This window comes from Monodelphis domestica, chromosome 1 (genome assembly GCF_027887165.1).
Source record: "Monodelphis domestica isolate mMonDom1 chromosome 1, mMonDom1.pri, whole genome shotgun sequence".
Classification (NCBI taxonomy): Eukaryota; Metazoa; Chordata; class Mammalia; order Didelphimorphia; family Didelphidae; genus Monodelphis; species Monodelphis domestica.
In genome coordinates, this window is record NC_077227.1 from 753,693,645 (window position 1) to 753,715,933 (window position 22,289).

The window sequence follows — 22,289 nt, forward strand, 5'->3', positions numbered from 1 at the left end:
AAGGAACATCTCGGCCCACATCCTGGCTCTGCCTCTCCTCAGGCCGGAGCCTCTTGTGGTGGAAGGGCTTCCTCTCCCCTTGTCTTTGCTCCCCAGACCCTCCCCAGATTCCCCGGGTCAGCCGGGGTCATTGACCCGGCTCAGGCAGTGACATGCTGAGAGAGGCCCCGGTGGGGCTTCCCCAGCACTGGGACAGCTAAGGAGCGTCTTCCCCATTATCGGGCTGGGCCATGGCCAAGGGACAGTCCAGCCGGAATTTGGGCTCCGGACGGAGCCCAGGATGGAGGAGACACACCAGGGTCCCATGCTCAACCTCAAAGGTCCCAACAGGACCCTAGAATTGCATTCAGCAGGGCACATGTGGTCAGACAAGGAGGTCAATCGAGCGGCCAAAGGGAAGAGGGCAGGGAAGGAAGGATGAAGGACGGGCAACCCTCAGTAAGATTCACAGATGACCAGAAGGGCCACCCAGGCGCCTGGGCGGAGCCTCGCTGGAGGAGGCCCCGGGGGCCAGACACAACGAAGGCCCAAGGCCCCCCCGGCTACTTCCATGGTGCCGTGATGGCTGCCTTCTGGACTGAGTCCGAATCTTCCTCCAAGTGCCCGTGACGACCGCCTGACGAAGCTGAGACACGGCCACACAAATGCCCACGTGATGACGGGAAAGGAGGAGACATGCTGCCCCGGAAAGGTGAAAGACAGCTGTTGCCATTAGAACGTTTACCGCCACATGATGGACGATGGCCTTTTCTTCCCGTAATAACTGCCATTTTTTAAAAGAGCAGAAAAATGACTCTCGGTAGTAAATAAATCATAATTTCTAATGAATTGACTGCATGTGGACACGCCGACTAACTCCAGCAGGGACCCCACGCAGGCGTAGAGCGTCACATCTGGTTATCTGACACTCATTCTCGTTAGTTAGCACGTTCTATTCCCCGAATGCTCCCTGACCCCGGAATGAGTTATTCCTCACAATTCCCATCTCCCCAACTCTGTTTCTCATTATCAGAAGGAAAACTCAGAGCCAGGGGCAGTGGTGCTCCCCCTCGGGTCCCTTCTTCCCCTGAGTCCTTCCAGGGGGGCCCCTGGCTGTCAGGATGACCGACAGCCTCCACACGCCGCAGAAGCTGCTCCGGCCAGCACTGCGCGGCCTGGCGGGATCGCTGGCTGACCTCCTGTGGCTCTCCTTCCTTCCGAGCCAAAGCTCAGGGCCAGTGTCCCGCCCTCAGCTCCATTTCCTCCAGAGCAACTTTCCTCTGCCCTGCAGCCCTCTGGCTTTTGTTGCCGACATTCTCCTGCAGCAGCTCTCGCCGAGGTCTCGAATCTCTTCATTTTATTTTTTTAATTCGTGACCTTCCATCTTAGAATCAAAACTGTACGTTGGTTCCAAGGCAGTAAGGGCAGGGCAGTGGGGGTGAAGTGACTTGCCCAGGGTCACCCATCTAGAAGTGTCTGAGGGCACATTTGAACCCAGGACCTCCCGTCTCTGGGCCTAGCTCTGAATCTACCGAGACACCGAGCTGCCCCAACTAATCACTCTAAAGAGAGAGAGACCTTGTGTGGGCTATGAAAATCCTGCTGCCAAATTCTACAGAATTCCCTCTGCTACAAAATTCTGTTTCACCCAACACAGGAACCAGGTTCAAATCTTGCCTCTTGCCAGGTGACCCTGCCATAGGCTTCAGGCTCCTCATCTGTAGAAAGAGGAGGCTGAAGCAGTTACTCACCAAGGCTCCTGGAAGTTCTACACCTGACTTCCAACAGGAAACCCCCAGGACTACAAGCACCAAAATGAATCTATTCACAGACACCTCTGTTGGTCTCCGAGTCCATTACTACTGGCCAAGGGAAGATGGCAGGTGATGACAGACCCAAAGGGCTTTGCCACAGAACATCAGGAAGCCAGCAGTCCTTCAGTCCCAGGAAGAATCCACCGGAGGGTCCCAGGGGAAGCGTATCAAGACTGAAATGAAGGCAGAGAGGGCTGGAAGAGTCGGGAAGGGCCACAGTGCGGGACTGAGTGTTCCTTTTACATCTCTAGGGGCATCTTCTGCTTCTTCATTGTCTTCAGCTGCCAATATATCCTTCCCCAACCTAGAAGCAGCGAGCCGGCCCTTGCCAGTAATATTAAAATGGGGGAAGCGGCAGCTCAAGTGCAAAAGAGGAGTATTTACAACAACATAAAGTGTCCAGATTAAATGCCTGGTACAACAACTCCGAGGTGCCACCTCACCCTTACCAGACTGGCTGAGATCACAGGAAAGGAAAAGGACAAAGGCTGGAGGGGAGGCGGAGAAAGAGGGACATTGCTCGTGGTTTGTGAACTGGTCAGCCATCCTGATGAACCATCTGGAACTATGTCCAAAGGCTATAAAACTGTTCTCACCCTCTGACCCACTGCTAGGTCTGTACCCCAGAGATCAGGGCAAAAGGAGAAGGACTTATTTGTACAAAAGTCCTTATAGGAACCCTTTTGGTGGCAGCAAAGAACTGGAAATCAAGAGGATGCTCATCGGTGGGGGAATGGCTGAAGCCGCTGTGGCAGATTATTGTGAAGGAGTGCTATAAGAGATAATGAGGGGACTGCTTTCAGAAAAGCCTCAGGGGGGAAAAAGAAAAGCCTAGGAAGACTTACATGAACGGATGCAACATGAAGCAAGCAGAACCAGAAGAACACTGTATAGAGTAACAGCAACATCGTAACAATGACCAACGGTGAAGGCTTCCCTATTCTAATCAAGATGGTGCCCCAAGGCAACTCCAGGAGATCCAAGATGAAAGATGTTGCCCACCTCCCAGGGAGGCCTGAGGAACTCTGAATGCTTATTGAAGAACAATCTTTTCACTTTATTTTTCTTTTCTAATATGGCTACTATCCAAAGTATTCCGCAGAATTTCACACATATAATTGATATTGCATTTCTTGGCTCCTCAAGGGGAGGAGTGGAAGAGAATTTGGACCTCAAAAAAAAGTTAATGAATCTTTAAAATATATAAATAACAAATTACTTGAAAAAAAAATTTTTTTAAACTGCTGTTCAGCCAACCTAGCATAACAGCAAACATGGCAGCAAATGAGACCTGCATTCCACTGGCATCGAGAAGTCTAAGTTAGTTTTCCCCTCTTTGCTACCAAGATAAGTCAGGTGAACACGCATTTATTAAACACTCACCTTGCACCAAGAACTATGCTAAGCCCTAGGAAGAGGCTAGAAGAAAGCCAGGCCACAGCCTCAAAGAGATGAGGGAAAGAATCCATAAAGGGCACTGAAAAGTGGAGAGATGAGGAGAAGGTACATGCAGGGGGGATGGGGGCAAAGACGGAAGGTCAGGAGAAGACATGGAAGAGGAGGAAGGATGCCTGGCCCGGGCACTCCTCGAACGAGGTTCACCGGTGAGAGCAGGGCCTCCAGGGTGGAGGGAACGTTTATTGCCATCATGAGGCAGCAAAGCCCAGAGGCAGGGGACAAGCTAAGTCGTTTCCATTTGTTTTTTTACCCTCGTTGTCATTTCCATTATAGTAGTCTGAGGGTCACTGGCCGAGGACCGTCCAACATGGCATGTGGCATCAGAGAAGGTTCTGTGCTCTACGGGCAAAGCAGAATTGAGTAGCTTAGAGAAATGGGAGATGCGCACATCAGAGCCGTCTCCATCCCCAAGGACCAGGGCACAGCCTTTGGAGTTTGGACTGGTCTGATCAGCCGCGGCTGACCCCAACATAATGACGTCATTGTGGTCCTCCCTGAGTACGAGGACGGCAACCAACCAACCAAGCCACCGCGATGTGTAACGCTGCTTCAGTCTGCTCACGTTGCCTTGTGGCAGCTGGTGATACGATCTTCCCAAGCTTCCCAGAGGTCTGCATCGTCATTTTTTACTTTGCAGGAATGTCCATCAATGTCCAAGATGGGCTTTTTTCGTCACTCTGAAATGTATAAGCATTGACTTTGTCTCCGGGCCTCGGCAGCTCCCAAAGGGCCGTCACCAAAACTGTGGCCAAGAGCTCCCTGGAGGATGCTCCGTCTCGGGCACGTCGGCATTTTGGTCATTTTCCTGGATCATTCCAGGTTGTTTTCCAGAGTGGCTGAGCCAGTTCACAGGATTATCAAAGTTGCTCAGTTGCTGATTCTTCCATCCTTGATGTTCTTCCCCATTTTGCTGGGGATGAGGTGAAGCCTTGGGGTTCTGCTTTGCATTTCTTCGATTCTTACACATCTGGAGAAATCCCTCAGGAGGACCGAGTTTGTTGTCCTGTTGAGAGCCTTTGTGTCCGCTCCCTCCACACCTTGGATATTGGGCGTGGATTTATTAGAGATCTGATCCGCTTTTCCCTCTCCTGACTGCTTCCTCCATCCTAGGGGCACTGCCAGGGAGAGGACACTCTCTCCCTTTCATTCCTCCAGCTGCTGTTTGATATTATGGGCTGGTGTCCACTCCTTGTCTGCCTAAGAACGCCTCCCCCCGCGTTGGGCAAGATGGGCAAGAGGACACTTGGTGCCACCGGATAAACGCCGCTCACCGTGCCTCACGTGCTCCTTCCCACAGGAATGGTTCGCTGTCAGAGGAAGGGAGCGTCCTTGGGAGCGTCCCCCGCGCCACAGATCCTCCACCCACGAGCTCCCCTCAAGCTCGCTGAGCCGAGACCTCTATTTTGGGCTGTTCTGGGAGGGTGGCGGGGGATGGAGTTTCTGCCTCCTAGGGACAGGCCTTTGCCCCAGGTCATCTCTGATCCAGAGCTGCCCAGAGGCCAGACTCCTCCCAGATTCCTTTCTTCCATCCCTGGACTGCTTCTCAAGCGGGCCAGCTCTGGCCCTTCTCCTCACCCCACAGAAATTCCTGCTGTGATGGAGAAGGGCCTCCTGACTCTTCAAGCGGGGACCGAGGCCTGGCTGGGAGCTGCCAGCATGCCCCTAAAACGAGGGGTAATACATGGAGCCCCTCAAGGCAGACTAAGCGATCCCATCAAAACAAGCCTGGGAAGCCAGAAGCAGAACTCATGATGGCGGCTCGCATCTTGACCCGGCACCTGAAGGCTTACACAGCCTTCACAAGCATCGCCTCAGTTTGTCCTCACAACCGCCAGGAAGCTAAAATGCCCATTTTACAGCTGAGGAAACTGAGACAGAGGTGACTTCCTCAAGGTCACACAGTCAGCCAGGGGCTGAGATTGGATCTGAATTCAAGTCTTCCTGCCTCGGGGCTGCCTCTCAGGATTATCTGTCCCACCTAATAATGAGGACACTTTTTCCTGCCACTCTAGGAAGGCCTTCAGTGGGCAGGAGAGAGGCTCCCTTCAGGCCGGAGCCAGGCCGCAGACCTCCCCTGCCTTCACGGGCTCCACGAGCCCCCTCCCCTCCGTGACTCCGCAGCCCCTGCCGCCAGGAGCCCGGCCTGGCACAGCTGCCCAGCACGGAATCGCTCTTCCTCCCTCCCTTCCACGGCACAGCCTGCCCGAGCTCCGGCGGGCCGAGGAGCGGCACCACGTCCCCCCGAATCGGGCCCCTCGGCTTTGGCCCCTCCGTGGGCAGCCACACGAGCAGCCTCCTCCTGCCGCCCTCGCCAGTCCTGAGTAGCATTGCGACAACTCTGCCGAGCGTGAGGGCGCTGCGCAGGCAGAGCGTCCACCCGCCTTCCAGCCAGCGCCGGAGGACGCCGGTAACAAGAGTGACTGAGGCTTGCCTGCGTCTCCGGCCACGTCTTCTCTCTCCCACTTCCGCTTCCAGGCCGGGCTGCCCCTTGCTCGCTGGGGTTGGCCCTCACCCCGGAAGCTGTCTCCAGGCCGTCCTCCTTCCTCCTCAGTGGGCCCTCCCCCCGCCTAGGGATTCTCCTCCAGCCCCACCCCCTGCGCCTCAGCGCCTTCCCAGGAGCCGCTCTCTAGCCCACCCCAGGACGGGGGAGGAGGAGGCTCCAAAGCACAAAGCAATAGAAGAGCTGCCCCATCGCGGCCTGCACGCCCTCTAGGCCCCTCCCCATTTCCCAGGGACAGAAGGCCGACGCTGAAATGGTCCCAACTCACCCCGAGCGGGCCTCTGCCCGCGGCACAGAGGGCCCGGGACGAAGGCGGCATCGGCACCCCCGAACCCTCAGGCCCGGGTGGGGAGCCGGGCCACGGTGCCATGGTGGAGGCCCCTGCCGGGCCCCGAGGGTCCGCAGAAAGAACGTGGGGGGCAGAGGACCCAGAGAGCCCCCTTCCGGCCGCGGCTGAGAATGCAGCTTGCCTACCTTCGGTGGTTGGAAACCCTCCGTCGCCTTCACTCTTGGTCTCTGCCAGCTTCCCTGTTCTCAGCAGCACCTCCGCAAAGCTCTCCTTGGCCACGTGCTGGTATGCGGTATAGGTCACTTCGGACTGCGAGGAGGAGGCAGGGAGGCCCCGGTGAACAAGGTCTTTTCTTGCAGGGCCCCTCGGCAGCCTCCAGTTTGCCTGTCAGGGTCACGCGGCCGACAGCCTCATTTCAAACCAGCCGTTCTGGGGCACCGTAAAGCCCCCCTTCTGACCTGCCAAGTGGCCGGGGGGGGGCGCTCCGGGGGGCAGCCGCGAGCGCGGGACATGAGCGGGGCGCAAAGACTCCTGGGGGCGGGCAGCCACGCACTCACCTCGGAGATGAAGGGATTGGCCAGCAGGGACTCGTAAAAGGGATGGCAGCCCTGCCGGTGCAGGCCTGCATTGGCGCCCACTCCCCGGCCGTAAACGTCCCCGAGGTCTTGACCCTAGACGGAGGCCAGCGGAAGGCGAGGCGTCAGAAAGGTGCGGGGAGGATCCGCGGGAGCAGGAGCGGAGATGGCCCGGCCTCCGGGCTGGCTTTCTGCCGTGACCAGGCCAGGCAGACGCTCCCGTCTACAGCTCTGAAGTCAAACGGACGGCTCTCGGGAGAGCACCCGAGCCAACAGGAAGAGCGACGGGGAGAATGGCAGCCGGAGCAGGAAGCGCCCTCCAACAGAGCCAAGAGCGGGCGCTGGGAGGGGGCCGAGCTCGGGGGCGCGTAGCCTGGCAGGGACCCCCGTGCCTTGTTCCAGAGACAGGAACAGCCCCAGGTGGGAGCACAGGCGCCTGGGAAAGGGGCCTGAGGTTTGCCCGCCCTCTGGCATGCAGGACGGGTGACGGGAGTGGCTGGGCCGGACGGGGGCGGAGGAGGACCCGGCGGGGCTCTGCCACGGGGAGGGAGATGGCGCCCGCCTTACATGCAGGGGCCGCAGGTAGGCCAAGGACTTCTTCCACCACTGCCCGTCGCTGACAGCGTGCAGCACGGCTTTGGTGGTCGTCGTGGTGTTTGAGAGGACCTTCATGGTGGTGGCCGTGGTCCAATGCAGCAGGTCCCCGGACTGGCTCGAGGGGAGGCCGGCTTCATCCTATCAGGCGGGCCGCGTGGAAAGAGCACGTTTTAAAGCTGGAAGGAAAAGTCTCTCCGTGCCCAGCACACGGGATGCAGCTAGCCAGAGCCCACGCCTTCTCCCTCCCATTAAAGGGGTTCAGAAGGGGGAAGGAGCTCGTGCAACTGCCTCAGCCCGCCCACCGGGATGGGGGCCAGACAGGAGACCCAACAGAGGAGGCCCCAGCCCAACCTCTTCGGCTTCCAGAGGGGAAAAGGACCGTGTTGGAAGTCTGCGAGAGAGCCGCAGAGAAGGCGAAAGGCGAGATGACAGAGCTAAGAATGAAGGTCAACTGAAACAAAATCACCCCATCCTAAATTACAAGTGAGAAAACCAGAAACAGCAAAAAAGTTAAATTGGATAAACCCGTAAGGAACACCCCAAATGTCTATGACGACGACACTCAAAGTAGCATTAGGTTTGAAAAAACCCACTTGGACCTCTAAATGTTACCTATGAGAGAGAAAACCGAACCGAGGTTGCAGCCAACACCCAAGAAAACCAACAAGTTAATGACGAGCTAAAAAATGGACGGCCTAAAAATCAGAGACGATAAGTAAACCTGGAAATAAAAAGACTGAGAGAATGAACTATTTTAAGACAAAAAGAGGCTAGTTGGATTTTTAAAGGGAGAAGATGAGTCAATTACCAAATTCAAAAAAAAGAAAAAGATGATTTCACCACAAATGAGAAGTAACAAAAAGCATTAAAAACTATTATACTCATCCTATGCCAACAAAATCCACTTCAGTTCTATTTTATAAATATAAAATTAATAAAGAAGGAGATTTAAACAAAGAAATCTCAGAGAAAAATTACACAAGGCATAAATGAACTCCTGAAAAGTTCTGAGATCAGGTGGATTTACATGTGAATCGAACAGAACATACAAATACCAATCAGCCCTTTGCTATGGCTATACACACACACACACGCACACGTGTGCATGCACATACATATGTATAGAGATACATACAGGCATGCTGCTCATCAAACTAGAGAAAGGAGGCACCTGGCCCAACTCAGGTCCAACTAGCTCTAAATCTAGGATTCTATTTTTGGGAGGAAAACTATAGTTCTAAATTCCCAAACCAGAGAAGGATAAACAGAAAAAGAAAATCGGCCCCAATTCTCCCCTGCAATTCCAAAAGGAAGAAGGAAAAAGGCGTCTGCCCCCGACTCTCTGGGAGAAGATGGCAGCGGGTGCCAGGCTGACTCTGGTCTGACCCGGGAACCACAGGGCACAGAAGGTGTGCAACCTGCATCTGGGAAGGGACACCTCCAGCATGGAAGTGCCAAGCCCACTCCTAGCTCCCGTCCCATCTCTCTTCAGAGATCTCACACCACAGCCAGCAGGGCCATCCCTCAGAAAGCACTGCCTTACACCCCATCTGGGCAAAGCCACACTCCCCGTTTCCCCCCAGCCTTCTCCGAGCAGTTTCCTTATTCCCCCACCAGCATCCCCAGGGAGGTCACCCATCCCCTCCAAGGAGTCACCAAGCCCTGCCAGTGCCATCCCCACTTTTGCTTCTTGAAAGCACCTTCAAGGGCCAGCTCAAAGTCACTGCTTCCAGGAAGCCTTCCCTGATCACCACACTGGACTCTGAAATCGCCCACAGAATCCCACCAAGCTCTGCCCCTCCCACACCCTTCCATGGCACAGCCACTACCTCTGACAGTATCTGAACTGGCTGCTAGACAGCGAGCTCCCCGTGGGCAGGGAACCCAGACAAGGAAGGTGCCCCCGTGCCCAGCATCCTGCTCTGCACTGAGCAGGAGCTGAATAAAGGATTGCCAGCCTGGTGCCAAGGATGCCAATGCTGCATTCTTAATGAAAGACGAGCTGACGAGGAGAAAGAAGAAAGCTCAAAAGAGAGGAAAAGGGCCTCTGAGGCTCAAAAAAGGAGTCCAGAGCTCCCCAGCAGATGAAGACGGCCCTTTAACACTCAGAAGTGGTCTGCAGAAGGTGGCCCTTCGTGCTCCCCCTCTCCAAATGCCCCATTTCCCCACCATCCCAATGTCTGTACGATCCTCACCCGGCTGGGCTGGGAGCCCTGACGGGCAGAGGCTGCTCTGGCCTCTCTTTGGCTCCTCAGTGCGTGGCCCATAGGATGCCCTCGTCCATGCTTCTAGAGCAAACCCTCCTCGTTGGGGATGGCCATTCTTTGGGGCCCAAAGGGATACCATGCTCGGACCCTCGGAGATGGAAGGGACCGCATTACGTACCGAGGGTCTTCATCCAGCCTCTGCCCAAAGGTCTGGGCACGGCCCTGGATCCCTCTAGAACCCTGGCCTGGAGACAAGGCTGGGACTCACATTGCAGCCTGTCTTGCCCCCCGGGCCTAGGCAAGTCCTTTCCTCAATGACTGCTCCCTAAAATGGGGTGGTCAGAGAAGATGACCAGACTGAGGTTGTCTCTCAGAGTCTAGGATTCGTGCGTCTCCTTCCACCACGCAGGGCCAGGGCCGGACCCCAAACACAATCTGATTCTTCTAACACGTTTGTCAGTTGACACCAATGGGACAGTGCAAAGAGGCCCAGCCCTCCCAGGAGGCGTCAGACGCCCCCCAAGGAAGGGAGGCGTCTGGGGAGGGATGCCCCCGTGGCAGGCCGACAGGTCCTGGACTCACTTAGGGCCCCAGTGAGCCTTCTCCAAGGTCCTTGCAGCCGTCCTCCCACGGCCCGGACCCAAAGCCCTTCTCCTCCCAGGTGTCCCCCTCCAAACAGTCTCCTGTTCTGGGAAAAGAAGCGCCATCCGGGCTGAGTCCAGTGGCACGGGCGCGTCTCCATCCCCCCTCATGTGGCCCCGGGCCTCACCACCAAATTCGGCCGATGCCCAGTGGACGCTCAGCCCGTGGGCCTTCCAGCCTCAGCAGGGAGTTCCCTTTGTCACCCAGAGTGCAGATACAATGCATTTTCTGGCCCAGACTGTCTTTGGGAATTGCCACGCCAAGATGTTTGTTTGTGGGCACCGTGCCGTGTCAGAGCCGTCGAGAGGTGCCAGTGCCCTAGCACTCTCCGCTCTGTCTACACTGTTCTTATCCTTCTCCTGGAACCTGATGGGGGCCTCATGCATCGAAGCAAAGTTGGAGCCTGGATCTCCCTTGTGCCCTGGAGAAAGGAACTCCGTCTGGGAGGAATCGCCAAGGCCCCTTTCGAACATGCCCATAGCACGTGTGACAGGGATGGGCACGCAGGGCAATGGGTGTGAGCACACACGGATACAGTCTCCTCCCTGCATCTTCTTCCGTGTCTGTGCCCCGCCACGCTCACTAGGCACCCCCCAAGGCTCTGGCCAGTCCTCCCCCTAGAGTGTGACCCCCTACAGTTGAATGGTGATGAGGGTCCATTTTTCTCGCTCTCTCCAGTACTTATCATAGAGCCTGGAACACAGCCAGCACCTACTCAATGCTTGATCCTCCTATTTGAATTGTCTTGAATGAGAGAAGTTTCTGTATCCCTGACTCACCTTTAAAACAGTCTGATGGACAGCTATGGAGAAGGGAAGCATTCATGACCAAACAAGAGAGAGAGAGAGCATAATAGGATGCAAAATGGATCGTTTTGATTACATTAAATTAAGAGGGTTTTGCATAAACAAAATCACTGCAACCAGGACTAGAAAGCAAAAAGTTGGAGAAATATTTTTACAGCAAGTAGCTCAGAGAAATGAGACATAGGTCAAATTTATTTTAAAAATAGAAGTCATTTTCCAAAGGATATGAAGTTTTCAGAAACCAAATCTATCTAGATACTTATGAAAAAATGCTCCAAATCACTATTAATTATAGAAATGCAAATTAAAACAACTCTGAGGTATTACCCCATATCTATTAGATTGGCCAATAGATAGAAAAGGAAAATGATAAATATTGGAAGGGATGTGGGGAAAATGGGATTTTTGGTAGAATGGTGATCTGATCCAACCATTCTAGAGACCAATATGAAATTATGCCCAAAGGGCTCTAAAACTGCACATACCCTTTGATCTGGCAATACAACTACTAGGTCTATATCCCAAAGAAATTTTAAAAAAAAGGAGGGCAAAGAGAAGGACCTATTTATAAAAAATACATTTCTATCGGCTCTCTTTGTGGTAGCAAAGAATTGAGGAGTTGCTCATCAATTGGGGCATGGCTGAACCCATTGTGCTATAAGAAATGATGAACAGGAGAATTTTGGAAATACTTCTATGAACTAATACTGAGTGAAGTGAGCAGCATCAGGAGAACATTGTACACAATGACAGCAATTTATTTCTTCTTGAACAACTGTGAATGGCCTAGTTCTTCTCAGCAATGCAGAGATCCAATACAATTCTCAGGACTCGGGAAGAAAAATGTCATCTGCCCTCTGAGGAAGCACTGAGGCAGACCAAAACATACATATTTCACTTTCTTTCTGTTTATTCTTTTTTTGGAGGGGGGTGGTTGCTATTGTTTGAGATCTCTTCCACAAAATGACTGATATTGCTTACCATTCCAGGAAGGGGGAGTGGATGGGAAAAAGTGAGGGATGAAGGGTAGAAGGGAGGGAGAGAATTTCAGACTCAAAATGTTTTCCTATAAAGATTATTTTTACATGTAATGGGAGAAAAATATTGTTTAAAAAAGAAAACAGAGACTTCCAGGTAAACATGGCTGTAGTCTAGATGCAGGACTCTTCCTCTCCTTACCACCTACCGATACAGACGACTTCAAAAAGTAAAAAAAAAATTCACATGAATGAAGGGACTCTACAGTAGGGTACAGCATTGAATATACCTGGGATTTGAGGATTTCCATACCATAAGGGGGTGAAAAAGATTTCACCAAAACGTGAGCTGATTCACCCTCCCCCACCCCACCTATGGAGCCAGAGTCAGAGCCAGCTCTCGCTAGAATCAGTGAGTGAGCAAGGGGCACTTCTGGAATGAGTGAGGGGCACCTCTGAGTCCTTGGCAGCTGACTGAGACCACTGAGGACCTACCCCTAAGAGCAGCTAGGTACCAGCAGGCCAAGGAGCACAGACCGTGGGCACCTGCAGGGAGATAGCACAGAGAGGGGCAGCAAACAGCAGAAGCTGCAGAGACTCAAGAGCTGGCCTCAGCCAAAATCCTTTCTCCTTAGCTCCATACACAGAGAGCCTGCCCATCTCACTCAGATTTCTAATTAGAAAGGGAAGGAAAAACCACCACAGTAATGGCAAAAAGTGCCCAGGAACAACAACTTTCCAACACCAAAAAAAAAAAGAAGTAGGAGTTGACCCTGGATAATTTTTATGGAGGAAAAATCCAGGCTACAGAAGAAATAGAAGAGGAAATACCAATAAATGCACCAAAACCTTCCCCCCCCAAAATGGAAATTGTCCATAAGCTCTTCAAGAATTTAAATTGGAGCTCATCAAAAAGATGGAAGTCTTCTAGCAAGAAAAGTGGGAAATAGTTCAAAAAGAAAATAACAGTTTAAAGGACAAGAACTCCCAATTGAAGAAACAGCTGAAAGCCACAAAAAAAGCAGGATAGACCAAACCAAAAAGGAAAATAAAAAATTATAGCAGAAAATCAGTATTTAAAGACAAGAAGTAGGCAATTGGAAGTTAATGATCTTGCAAAACAGCAAGAATTAATAAAGCAATGTCAAAAGACTGACAGAATAGAAGAAAACAAAATATCTCACTGAAAAGATGGCAGATCAGGAAAACAGAGCACGAAGAGACAATTTGAGAATCATTGATCTACCTGAAAACCCAGAAATAAACAGAAATATTGACATCACACAACAAGAAATTATCCAAGAAAACTGCCCTGATGTTCTTGAACAAGGAAGCAAAATAGACATTGAAAGAGTTCATAGAACACCCATTACACTAAATCCTCAAAAGACAACTCTCAGGAATGTAATTGCCAAATTCAAGAGCTTCCAAGCTAAGGGGAAATTTTTTCAAGAAGTCAAAAAGGACGATTCAGATATCAAGGAGCACCAATCAGGATTACACAAGATCTGGAAGCTTTCACACTAAAAGACCAGAAGGCTTGGAATATGATATTCAGAAAGGCAAGAGAATTGGGTCTTTAACCAAGGATCACCTATTCATCAAAACTGACTATATACTTCCAGGGGAAAGTATGGGCATTCAACAAAATAGAAGATTTCCAAACATTTGTTAAAAAAAAAAGATCAGAACTAAGTGGAAATTTTAATATCCAAACACAAAAAGATCAAGAGAAGCATGATAAGGTAAATAAGAAAGAGAGGGGAAATGGGAAAAAATGTAGTTTTTTTATTCAAACTTTCTTCTTTAAGGGCTTCAATAATATCAAATTATTTATATTTGTATATGTGGAAAATGTTATTTGTAACTCTCAAAAATTATATTCACTATTATAGTAATTAGAGGAATCATTCACAGGAAGAGACTGGGGTAATAAGTGCTATAAGGTGATATTCAAAAAAAGAAAAAGGGAAGGGGTTATTTAAGATGGCACCAAGAGATACTTGAAGAAATAAAATAAATAGGATAATCTTTACCACACAAAGATACACATGGGAAGGGGAGGGGAAGAATACTCTTAAAAGAAGGAGAGAAATAGAGTGCTAATAGATAATACTTAAACCTTACTCTCAGTGAAATTAGTTCTTAAAGGGAAGAGTATCTAGATCCACTGGGGTATTGAATTCTATCTTACCCTACAGGGAAAATAACAAGGGAAAACTAAGGAGGATAGGGGGTAGGGGGAGCAGGGAGTACAAAAAGGCAGGGAAAGAGAGGGGGGAGGGAACTTAACAGACCATAAAAAAAATAAGAAGGGAAAAAAAAGGGATGGGGAAGAAAGGGAAGCTTATTAAGGGTGGGGATTAGGGGGACTGATCAAAAGCAAACCACTGGTTTAAAAGGATATAGCAAAAGAAGAAAGGACAGAACTAAGAGAGGATATCAAAATGTTGGGAAAATACACAAGTGGCAATCATAACTTTGAATGTGAATGGGATGAACTCACCCATAAAACTAAAACAAATAGGAGAGTAGATTAGAAATCAAAATCCTACCACATGCTGTCTGCAAGAAACACACTTGAGCAGGTAGATACTCACAAGGTTAGGATTAAAGGTTGGAGCAAAACCTATTGGGCCTCAACTGATAGAAAGAAGGCAGGAGTTGCAATCATGATATCTGACAAAGCCAAAGTAAAAAAGAGATTTGATTAAAAGGGATAGGGAAGGTAACTACATCCTGATAAAAGGTAGTATAGACAATGAGGAAATATCAGTAATCAGCATGTACGCACCAAATGGTATAGCGTCCAAATTTCTAAAGGAGAAACTAGTGGAATTGAAGAAGGAAATATATAGTAAAACTATATTAGTGGGAAACCTGAACTTACCACTATCAAATTTAGATAAATCAAATCAAAAAATAAATAAGAAAAAGGTAAGAAATGTGAATGAAATCTTGGAAAAATTAGAGCTAATAGATATATGGAGAAAAATAAATAGGGACAAAAAGGAATACACCTTCTTTTCAGCAGCACATGGTACATTCACAAAGACTGATCATGTACTAGGACATAAAAACATGGCAAACGAATGCAGAAAAGCAGAAATGATAAATGCAACCTTTTTAAATCATAAGGCAATAAAAATAATGATCAGTAAGAGCACATGGAGAGACAAATCAAAAATTAATTGGAAATTAAATAATATGATTCTCCAAAATCTGTTAGTTAGAGAACAAATCACAGAAACAATTAATAATTTCATTGAAGAAAATGACAATGATGAGACATCCTTTCAAAATCTATGGGATGCAGCCAAAGCAGTACTCAGGGGAAAATTTATATCCTTGAGTTCATATATTAACAAATTAGGGAGGGCAGAGGTAAATGAATTGGACATGCAAATCAAAAAACTTGAAAGCAAACAAATCAAAAATCCACAGATGAAAACTAAATTAGAAATCCTAAAGATTATGGGAGAAATTAATAAAATCGAAAGTGAAAGAACTATTGAACTAATAAATAAGACTAGAAGCTGGTATTTTGAAAAAACAAAATAGACAAAGTACTGGTCAATCTAATTTAAAAAAGGAATGAAGAAAGACAAATTAATAGCATCATAGATGAAAAGGGAAACCTCACCTCCAATGAAGAAGAAATTAAGGCAATCATTAAAAACTATTTTGCCCAATTATATGGCAATAAATATGGCAATCTAGGTGATATGGATGAATATTTACAAAAATATAAACTGCCTGGACTAACAGAAGAAATAGAATTCTTAAATAATCCCATATCAGAAAAAGAAATTGAACAAGCCATCAAAGAACTCCCTAAGAAAAAAATCACCAGAGCCTGATGGATTCACAAGTGAATTCTACCAAACATTCAAAGAACAACTAATCCCAATATTATACAAACTATTTGACATAATAAGCAAAGAGGGAGTTCTACCAAATTCCTTTTATGACACAAATATGATACTGATTCCAAAGCCAGGCAGGTCAAAAACAGAGAAAGAAAACTATAGACCAATCTCCTTAATGAGCTTAGATGCAAAAATCTTAAGTAGAATACTAGCAAAAAGACTCCAGCAAGTCATCACAAGGGTTATTCACTATGATCAGGTGGGATTTATACCAGGAATGCAAGGATGATTCAATATTAAGAAAATCATGCACATAATTAACCATATCAACAATAAAACCAACAAAAATCACATGATTATCTCAATAGATGCAGAAAAAGTCTTTGACAAAATACAACATTCAATCCTATTGAAAACACTAGAAAGTATAGGAATAGAAGGTCCGTTCCTAAAAACAATAAACAGTATTTATCGAAAACCATCAGCCAACATCATCTGAAATGGGGATAAACTAGATGCATTCCCAATAAGATCAGGAGTAAAACAAGGATGCCCATTATCACCTCTATTATTCAACATTGTACTAGAAACACTAGCAGTAGCAATTAGAGAAGAAAAAGAAATTGAAGGTGTTAAAATTGGCAATGAGGAGACCAAGGTATCTCTCTTTGTGGATGATATGATGGTCTATTTAAAGAATCCTAGAGAATCAACTAAAATGCTAATGGAAATAATCAACAACTTTATCAAAGTCGCAGGATACAAAATAAACCCATATAAGTCATCAGCATTTCTATATATCTCCAACACATCTCAGCAGCAGGAATTAGAAAGAGAAATTCCATTCAAAATCACCTTAGACAAAATAAAATACTTAGGAATCTATATGCTGAGACAAACACAGGAACTATATGAACAGAACTACAAAACACTTTCCACACATTTAAGATTATATCTAAACAATTGGAAAAACATTAACTACTCATGGGTAAGACGAGCTAACATAATAAAAATGACCATCCTACCCAAACTTATTTACTTATTTAGTGGCATACCCATTGAACAAAAAAACGTTTTTACTGAATTAGAAAAAAACTATAACAAAGTTCATTTGTAAGAACAAAACATTAAGGATATCCAGGGAAATAATGAAAAAAAATGCAAAGGAAAGAGGACTTGCAGTCCCAGATCTCATACTATACTATAAAGCAGTGGTTATCAAAACAATTTGGTACTGGCTAAGAGACAGAAGGGAGAATCCATGGAATATACTTATGGTAAGTGACCTCAGCAAGACAGTTTATGACAAACCCAAAGATCCCAGCTTTTGGGACCAAAATCCACTATTTGATAAAAACTGCTGGGAAAATTGGAAGACAGTGTGGGAGAGACTAGGTTTGGATCAACACCTCACACCCTACACCAAGATAAACTCAGAATGGGTGAATGACCCGAATATAATGAAGGAAACTATAAGCAAATGAGGTGAACACAGAATAGTATACATGTCAGATCTTTGGAAAAGGAACAATTTTAAAACCAAGCAAGAGTTGGAAAAAAATCACAAAATGTAAAATCAATAATTTTGATTACATCAAATTAAAAAGGTTTTGTACGAACAAAACCAATGCAACCAAAATTAGAAGGGAAGTAACACATTGGGAAACAATCTTCGTAACAAAAACCTCTGACAAAGGTCTAATTACTCAAATTTATAAAGAGCTAAACCAATTGAACAAAAAATCAAGTCATTCTCCAATTGATAAATGGACAATAGACATGAATAGGCAATTTTCAGTTAAAGAAATCAAAACTATTAATAACCACATAAAAAAGTGCTCTAAATTTCTTATAATCAAAGAGATGCAAATCAAAACAACTCTGAGGTATCACCTCACACCTAGCAGATTGGCTAACATGACAGCAACAGAAAGTAATGAATGCTGGAGGGGATGTGGCAAAGTGGGGACACCAAAGTATTGCTGGTGGAGTTGTGAATGGATCCAACCATTCTGGAGGGCATTTTGGAACTATGCCCAAAGGGTGATAAAAGACTGTCTGCCCTTTGATCCAGCCATAGCACTGCTGGGTTTGTACCCCAAAGAGATCATAAGGAAAAAGACTTGTACAAGAATATTCATAGCTGCACTCTTTGTGGTGGCAAAAAATTGGAAAATGAGGGGATGCCCATCAATTGGAGAATGGCTGAACAAATTGTGGTATATGTTGGTGATGGAATACTCTTGTGCTCAAAGGAATAACAAACTGGAGGGATTCCATGTGAATTGGGACGACCTCCAGGAAGTGATGCAGAGTGAGAGGAGCAGAACCAGGAAAACATTATACACAGAGACAGATACACTGTGGTACAATCAAACGTAATGGACTTCTCCATTAGTGTCAATGCAGTGATCCTAAACAATCTGGAGGGATCTATAAGAAAGAACATTATCCACATTCAGAGGAAAAACTGTGGGAGTAAAAACACCAAAGAAAAACAACAGCTTGATTACATGGGTCGAGGGGAATATGACTGGGAATGTAGACTCTAAATGAACATTCCAGCACAAAACACCAACAGCATGGAAATAGGTTCTGATCAAGGACACATGTAATACCCAATGGAATTATGCGTGGGCTATGGGAAGGGTTGGGGGAGGGGAGGGAGGGATAGAATATGACTCTTGTAACCAAGGAATAATGTTCTAAATTGACTAAATAAAAGAAAAGAAAAATTAAAAGAAAATAAAAAAGAAAACAGTCTGTCTGGTGAGTTGTATTGAATTAAGGTCTTAAATAATAGTAAGGGCCAAATTTTGAGGAGATGCAGGGGAGAAGGGGAAAGGAGGCCAAAGCCCTCCATCCCCTGGGTCTCCTAGATGCCTACAAGGACAAGTAAGAAAGTACCCCTCCAAGGGGGCTTAAAGGATAATATTAGTGACGAGACATCTTCAGAGAAGAATAAACTACCAAGGGGCCCAAAGAGGGAGAAATCACCTCCAAGGAAGGGTGATCAGGGAAGGCTCTTTGGAGGCAGTAGTGGTGGCATTTCTACCAGAACATCTTTGAACACCCTTTCGCAATCACAAGGATCCTCAGATTTATGGGATGGGGCTGGAGGACTAAGAGGAAGCTCATAGATCACAGAATTCAGCTCCTCCTTCATGGATGAGGAACTCAACACTCAGAAAGTGGAGGGGCTAGTGGTCAAGCCCGATGGGGGAATGAAGGAAAGCCAAGAGTCAAGATGGGGAAGTTTATTTCAAGAGGGGGAAATGCAGTAAGTATGTGAACAATGATCATCTTCAGTGAGGTCTTACCACAAGTAAACATGACTGTACAGGGCCCACTGGCTGCTCCAAGGATTCTAGACAAAGACAGATGACCACCAGAAGAGACAGCTTGTGATAAGTGGCAGACAAGGGTGGAAATTAAGGGCAGGAGTCAGGAATATCATTTTCTTTCCTCTCAACACAACAACGACCTTAAGACACTATCTTTAAAAATGAAAGAAAAATCATCAAAAGCCACGGATTTCATATTATACTGAAGATTTGTAATTTGGGGCAACAAATGACACTTTTCAAGAAATACGACTTTCAAGGGGATTCAGATAAAGGTCTAGATAAAAATCAAACAATATTTTTTTTTATTCTTCTTTGTACTCAACTGGAATAGAAAGCCAATAGTGAAACCCCAAGCAATAAAGAGAAGGCTGTTAAAAACAGATTGGGCTTAAGAAGATGGAGCCACAGCAAAGAAACATAGGATCTGTGGAGCCGCCAGTGGTCAAGGAACTAAGGATCCCATAGGCTTTCTCCTGCTCAAGCCAGAGAGGCTTGGGCTGCGGACACTTTCTCAGTGGACAGGGTGAGAAGGAGAATGAGCGAGTGAGGACAAGTGAGAGAACAATTGTGAAGGATGCTTCCAGGTCCCAGGTCCTGAGGGGCAGTGGCTCATGGTCAGGCCTCTTTGGTCCCATCATTTCACTGACAATGAGAGCAGACTTGGAGAAGGACCAAGGACACTGAGGACCAGAACCTTCCTCTCAGTCTCAGGCCCCGCAGGAACTGTCAGGCCCCAGGCAGCATCTGAGCAGGGGCTGCTGCTCAGGGTGAAGGCACCAGGCTGCCACCAGGGCCATTCCCAAGGCTCTAAGGGCTGGTAGTCAAGGGGTAGAAGTGGCTTGGCTGGCCTGGCCCAGGCTGCCTTCCATATCTGGCTCTAGGGGCCATGGCATTTCAGTGAGGTTGGCTTGCCTGTCTTTGGGGCAGCTGGACAGCCCTTCTTCATGGGGCCACTGCCCCAGTTGCTTGACTGCCCAGGGGCTCCCCCTCCACAAAGCCTGCTCCCCTCAATCCTGGCCAGGGGCTCTGCTGGGCACACAACATCTGTAGATACAGAGAAGCTACTTGAAGCACTGAACTTGCCAAGGTCTCACACAGGCTAAGCCATGATCTGAGTGTGGTCCTTTGTCCAAATTCAGAGCTCTGGCCAGGCCTGCACCTTGTGGACTGCCAGCCCAAGGGGCTGTGGAAAAGCTGAGTGTCCACTCTGACAAAGTTGGGACACTAGTGCATTGCTGGGAGCTATAAATGAGTCCATTCTGGTAAGCAATTTCGAGTCATGCCCAAAAGGTTGTAAGACTCTCTGCCCTTTGATCCAACCATGCCACTGTGGGTTTGTACCCAAAAGAGATAACAAAAAAGACTTGTACAGCTGAGCTCTTTAGGGTACAAAAACTGGAAAATGAGGGGATGCTCTTCAGTTGGGGAATGGCTGAACAAGTTGTGGTATCTGATGGGGATGGAATATTAAAAAGGAGTGATGAACTGGAGGGATTCCATGTGAACTGAAACAACCTCCAGGAACTGATGCAGAATGAAAGGAGAAGAACCAGGACAACATTGTACACAGAGACTGAAACATTGTAGCACAATCAGATGTAAATGACTTCGCTATTAGCAGCAATGCAATGACCCAGGACAATCCCAAGGGACTTGTGAGAAAGATGCTAACATCCAGAGAAAGAACTGTGGGAGCAGAAAGGCAGAAGAAAAATATATGGTTCACCACTTGTTTATATGGATCTAGGATTGGGGATTTGGTTTTTATAAGATTATAAAAATGAATAATATGGAAAGAGGTATTGAGTGATTACACATGTATAACCTAGTGGAATTGCTTATCTGCTCTGGAAGGGGGGAGGGAAGAGGAGAGGGAGAGAACATGTGTTAGGGTCCGGGTTATCGCCCACCACCACGGAAGACCAATAGACAGTCTGGTACGTACCAGGGGACTCAGCATAGAGTTCCCCCCATGGCCCGTGACAACAATAAAGGAACCCCATGTCCAGCTTCCCATGGGGCTCTGTGGCTGTATCAGACACTGTTTGGGAGCAGTGCCCAGTGGGGATGGCAGAGAACACGCTTTGAAGATGGTGGCAAAGCTGCTACTGAGGGGTAGGAGGAGCTGCATCCCAGGATAGGGGAGACCTGCTCCCATGTCCCCCATCCCACCATCCTGTTTGGGGGGCAGGGGAGACAGGAGGGGCCTGGCCACTCTGTCCATCTTCTATCTCTAAGAAGGCAGGACCAGGTAGAGGAACACCACCCCCCAGTGCCCACTGTGCTCCCTCTTCCTCTCCCCCAGCTAAGCTATTTAGGCCCTCACAAGGTCCCTCCCTAGGTAGGCAGCCTCCCCCGGTTCCCTGTGAGGCTTGGAGCTCCTCAGGGGCCAGGTCTGTCTCTGCCTTTCTTTGAATTGCCAGAGCTTAGTGTCAGGCCCGGCACACAGAGGGCAACTAATAGCTGTTCCTCATCTGACCAGCACACAGAGGGAGTCTAAGAGCTGCTCATCATCTGACTGACCTTTCCAGTCTTGTACAGTATCAGAATATTTCGCGTGTCCCTCTCCACGTGTCCTCCCCAAAGCAACACATGTGCAGCCTTCCTAGGAGAGGCTCCCTCTCTCTGCCCTCCCCAGAGCCTCCCAGGATCCCTTCAAGGCTCCCTGCAGCCAATGTCTCCTGTGGGACCAGGCAGATATTGGGGTCCTCTCCCCAGACCCACAGTTTCTCCTGGTCTCTACTTTCCCATTTACTTCCATGTCTAAATGGTTCTTCCTTCATGAAGGCCTCAAAGACAAGACCTTCTACCTCATAGAAGTTAATGACCCTGATTGGTATGGCCCACACTAGTGACACTAGAGAGGGGAGATATTCACTGCTCCCCCGGGGGTCCAAAGAGTCATGAAAAAAGATGATCACGTGCAGAAAAGGGGTGAGGAGCTGACCCTGTCTCTTTAGAGGCTCCCCTCGAGCCATGCTTTTACCCCAAAGCCACAGAACATTGCCCCTTGGCCCTGCCCATCCCTCCAGGCACACAGTATCTCCTTGGCCACAGAAGGGGCTCCATTCATCCCTCGCCACCCTCTACAGCACAGTTAGCCAGATACCAGCAGGGCCTACGGAAGCACCCCTGGGTGCTACCTCCCTGCCCCCTGCCAGGACTCTCTCCAGGAGGTCAGCTCACAAAAGCCAGTGTGCCAGACACCTGGAGGTTTGCAGCGGGCTCT

The 22,289-nt window shown here is 48.1% G+C and overlaps 1 protein-coding gene across 2 annotated transcripts in view; it reads right to left on the bottom strand.

Moving 5' to 3' along the window:
* NBAS (NBAS subunit of NRZ tethering complex) overlaps positions 1-22,289 on the bottom strand; it is a 177,290-nt gene that overhangs the window by 53,662 nt on the left and 101,339 nt on the right. For both annotated transcript variants that reach the window (XM_056814754.1, XM_056814758.1), the window contains exons 36-38: positions 7,183-7,350; positions 6,598-6,711; positions 6,226-6,349 (exon numbers count right to left, since the gene is read on the bottom strand). In XM_056814754.1, coding sequence (XP_056670732.1) covers positions 6,226-6,349; positions 6,598-6,711; positions 7,183-7,350 — 406 coding nt within the window. The remainder of the gene's footprint in view (positions 1-6,225; positions 6,350-6,597; positions 6,712-7,182; positions 7,351-22,289) is intronic.